Here is a 4,666-nt window from a genome sequence, read left to right as displayed (position 1 = left end):
TTCACAAGCCTGAACGATCCAGTGAGACCTGTCTCAGCCTGTTGGGTCCATTTCTTCCACATTGGCACCCTTCAGCAGCCCTGGCCATGTTTATTTTACCACTATTTTTTAAAAAATGATGAAACTGAAGATGCTTAAAATATAAAGTAATAGCCAGGTGAGGTAGCATGTGCCTGTGTTCCAGCTGCACAGGAGGCTGAGGCAGGAGGATCATTTGAGCCCAGGAATTTGAGGCTGGCTTCGGCAGTATGGAGGGACCTCAAAAAAAGAAAAAGTAAAAAAGAAAAAGAAAGAAAAAAGAAAGAAAAGGGCAGAATGTGAGTTGCTGACATTCCTGGGCTGTGGGGCTCTTCTGTGGTTCTGAGTGACCTGTGTCCCTCCACCTGTCCTCCTCCCCAACCCCAGGCTTCGGCAATTGGAGGCACACAGCCTGCAGCTTCTCCCTGGGCTCTTCCGTTATTTGCTGTGGGACGTTGGGACGCAGTTTGCTCCTCTGCACTGAGGCAGATTGGGCCTGCTGGTTTCTAACGCATCTTCAGAGGCCTCACTGGAGCCTGAGGTGGAAACCCCCTTTGGCCCTCCCCTTCCCACTCCAAAGTGCCACCAGGCTGAGAGGATTTTGCCCAGGGCCTGTTAATCAGCTCCCCTCAGAAGTGTAAATTCTAGCACCTCTCAAACCTAGGCCCTGGGGAGGCTGTCCACAGGAGTCCAGGAGGCCTCATACAGTAAGAGGCCTCTACTCCAGGGCTCTTCTAGCCCCAGGCAGTCTGTGACATAGATGTCTCCCAAACTCAAAATGTCCTGTTTCGGGCTGGGGAGATAGCTCAGTTGGTAAAGTGCAAGCACAGGGCCCTGGGTTCGATCCCCAGCACCACAAAAAAAAAAAAAAAAAAAAAAAAAGTCCTGTTTCTTCAGGCCAGTTACCCATGGTGGGGACACCCACACCCACAGAATCATTGGGAATGGGCTGTCTGCTCTTCAAACTGACTCCCAACAGGGCCAGGTCCTCAGTCTCCTCAAACCTCTGGGGCAGAGTGGTGACCCTTCAGAACCCTCAGGACACTCTGGTCCTCCTGGAGCAGGGCCATCTCTCCGCCCTGCCCGTCCCCCAGGCCCAGGTGGTGCCTGAGCCCCAGGGTGTGGCCTGGCTTGCTCGGACTGGGCTCACTAAAGGGAGAGCTAATGGTCCCAGGACCAGAAGCCCCTCCCCTGCCCATCTCTGGCACTGTCCAGGCTAGGTCAAGACCTACAGTGATCGCTGGACTTCCTTCTGCCACCCCTGGGGCAGGAGTTGCTTTCCCTCTGTGTCAGAGAGGAGGACCTGGGGCTCAGAAGGAATTCCTCCCTCAGAGTCAGCTGAGAAGGGGACCCCCCCCCCCACTTCACCACTGCCTTTCCAGCCTCCTTGGAAGCATCAAATGTCTTTCTATCCAGGTCACCTGAGCCCCGGGACACCTGTGGGGTCCCAGGCCAGCATCTGGGGAGGTGGCAGGGACAGTTACCCTAGAAGTCTTCCCCCGGCCTTGTTAGGATCTGGGGGAGCTGAGGGGGGCAGCACCCGACACCCCAGCTCTGGGCCCAGAAACCCGAGTGTGGACGTGTACCACAGCCACTGGGACCCGACAGCCTGCAGCTGGGGCCCTCCGAGGACCTGGGGAACTGGCCAGCTCTTAAATAAATAATCAGGACGGTAGGAAGGGCAGGCAGGCCATCTCCAGTTCCCCAAGCTGCGGCTCCCAGCCTCTGAGCTCAGCTGTGCCCGAGGGTCCCACACTGCGGGTCCCACGCTGCCTCCTTCCTTCCTGTGGCTGAGTTGACCCACATTCCTGGAGTCCTGCTGTGCGCCTGGCCCTGTGCTGGACTGTGACAGGGACACAGCAGAGGTGGAGACAGCCCCTATCCTCAGTCCAATGGAAGGGTCCAGGACCCTTGGGGGTCTTGGAGGGACAACCTGAGTCCGACTTGGGGTCCACAGGATTCAGGGTGTCCCTGAGTAAAAATCTAAAGATGTGGGTCAAATGAAGGGAAGCAATAAGCAGCAGAAGGGGTGAGGTCTGGTCACAGGGCCAGAGGGGCCGCGCGTGCAGACTGGTATTGGTCATGTGGTTTTGAACTTGAGAGACTTGGCACCTGAGAAGATGTGCGTGATACGATACACACATGAATTTAAAAATTCGCAAAGATTATTTTTATAATACTTTCATATATATATATATGTAATAGACATACACATGCATACATATTTTTAAATGCTTGGTTGAGATTCACTAGTTTATTTCATCAATTAATGTGAAATAGTTTGACACCTGAGGTTTTAAAATGTCATAGGACAAAATTGCAAAAACTTAGGAATCTTTTTTTTGCATGTGTATGGTACCGACGGTTAGACCCGGGGTGCTGTACTGCTGAGTTACTTCCCCAGCCCCTTTCTTATTTTTATTTTTTAAATTTCAAGACAGGGCCTCTCTAAGTTGCTGAGACTGGCCTAGAACTTGCGATCCTCCTGACTTAGCCTCCCCAAGTGGCTGGGATTGCAGGTTGCACCCCTGCACCGGGTTTGGGCTCTCCTTTTAGGTGAAACTATAAACAGTGAACATCAGAAGTCAGGGGGGTGACATCAGCTTGGAGAGTTCAAAGCTCTTAATCCTGGAGCATGAGGCAGATCATAGTGGACTGGTTCCCTTCAGGATCCCAAGGTGAATGTCATCCATTCACATAGTTTGGAATATTTCCATGGCATAAGTCTCTAACAATATTTTCCCTAGGTTTGGTTTAGTCTGAAAATATATGTTGGGTACACTAGCAATGTGTGTAGGTATTAATCACCTCGACTCGCAATACTCTAAAGTCAAAGGGCTTTTCTTTCCTGTTTTTAGATTTTAGGCTTGAAGGAAAACAGTGGCAGAGTAAAGGTTCATGGAGCTTCTTAGGTTTAAAGTTACAGTTTCTTTTTTCTGTCCCTGTTATTCTCCTTTATACCTGTTCTTATTTTTTCTATCCTACCTTACTTTCTCAGAAGGTCATATAACAACTTAGTTTTAGTTTGGTAATGTAGAACTGTGACTCCTTTTTGATTTTTAGTCAGGCTTGGGAGGGACTTGTGCAGGAGCCTAGTCCCAAGCGACAGCCTCCTGTCATTTTTATTAAAAAAAAAAAAAAAAAAATAGACCAGCGGCCAGTGGTGTGTCAGAAAAATAACATGTTACTCCTGGTGAAGTTAGTATGTAGTACTGCATGTCACTTTGCCATGTTTCAGATGGGGGCTGTTCTGTCAGCCTAATAGAGCTCTGGATCAATCCCAGATGGACATGTAACATGAATGAGAAACAAACCTTGGTCATTATAAGCCAGTGGGAGCTTGGGACTGTTAGTTACTGCTGCAGAGCCTAGCTTATCCTAACTGAAACAGGCAGTAAAGAGAAACTCACATGGAGTCAAGATGCACCTACAGGCTAATGAGCATGATTTTGCCCATTAAGTCAACAGGACCAGTTTTCTCATCAGGGTGGAAACATATTTATTCTTGGTCAAGCAAAGATGAAGTTGTCCACTCAGGTTCAGGAACAATGTTGTCAGAAAAATATGTACCTTTAAACACTAGATTCACATTCAGAGAGGAGACGCGTATGTGAGAACTGAGAAGGCCTGAGTTTTTCTTTTTTTTTTTTTTTTGATTTTAATAAAATTTTATTTTTCCAAATGTACAGTTGATTGGACCTGTTCATGCATCTTCACCAGCAGCAGGGGCATCTCCACCCTTGGTATTTCTGGTGTAAATTACTTGAGCTCTGTGCTTTGAAACCAGTTTGATAAGTCCTTTACTGAGGAGCTCCTGAAGGGCCGCCCTGGCTAGGGAACCTCGAATCTTCAGTCTCTCTGAGACGACAGCTGGGGTTATAAGCTTATAGTTGGGAACTTCCTTACAGAGTTTGTCGTAAGTAGCTTTGTCAAACAAGACTAGATTGTTGAGCTTGTCCCGAACTTTTCCTTTGGACCACTTCTTCTTTTTGGCTTTGCCCCCAGATTTGTTCACTGGGTCCTTGTCTTTCTTGGCTGACTTTCCGGCATCTTTCTTCTTCTTGTCATCCTTGGGCGGCATCGCGAAGACTGGAGAGCAGCGGCAGCTACTGCAACCTCGTCAAGATGTCGGAGGCCTGAGTTTTTCCATGATGACAAGTTCATGTTTCTTTTCCAGCTAGGGGGAATGAAAGAGGGGGAAATGGTCTTCATCGTTTAGCTTTTTTCTTCCTTGTGGTGCTGGGGACCAAACCCAGGACCTTATGCATGTTAAGCGCGTGCTCTGCCTCTGAGCCACATGCCTGCCCCCCTCACTGTTTAAAGTCTTTCTTTCTTCTCCCTCACCCTTCCTTCCTTCCTTCCTCCTTTTTTTTTTCCCCCCAGCACATGTAGTTGAATTCCTAAAAGTTAACTATGTGAATCTCCTTTGATCCCACATTCCAGCCCCTGTTCCCTGTTCCTCTGCTTCTGTTTATAGCAGAAGTCCTCAAAGGCACTGCTGGGTCTCCCGCATCATTTGACATGTTTCAATATCCCTATTCCTTTTTTTTTTTTTTTTGGTACCTGGGATTGAACTCAGGATACTCAACCACTGAGCCACATCTTTTTAATATTTTGTTTAGAGACAGGGTCTCACTGAGTTACTTAG

The 4,666-nt window shown here is 48.4% G+C and overlaps 1 protein-coding gene across 1 annotated transcript; it reads right to left on the bottom strand.

Moving 5' to 3' along the window:
• Positions 1 to 3,672: 3,672 nt before the first annotated feature.
• Positions 3,673 to 4,145, bottom strand: LOC306647565 (small ribosomal subunit protein eS25). Its single transcript, XM_079117052.1, has one exon. The coding sequence runs from the start codon at positions 4,097 to 4,099 to the stop codon at positions 3,722 to 3,724; it is 378 nt and encodes a 125-aa protein (XP_078973178.1). The 5' UTR covers positions 4,100 to 4,145; the 3' UTR covers positions 3,673 to 3,721.
• Positions 4,146 to 4,666: the final 521 nt, after the last annotated feature.

The sequence above is a fragment of the Sciurus vulgaris genome (assembly GCF_902686455.1).
Source record: "Sciurus vulgaris genome assembly, chromosome: 17".
NCBI lineage: Eukaryota > Metazoa > Chordata > Mammalia > Rodentia > Sciuridae > Sciurus > Sciurus vulgaris.
The sequence above is the reverse complement of the archived record's forward strand: the minus strand, read 5'-3'. Positions and strand labels throughout refer to the sequence as shown.

Excerpts from the sequence above, each read along its gene's own strand:
- LOC306647565 (XM_079117052.1), bottom strand. The coding sequence starts at position 4,099 with ATGCCGCCCAAGGATGACAAGAAGAAGAAAGATGCCGGAAAGTCAGCC.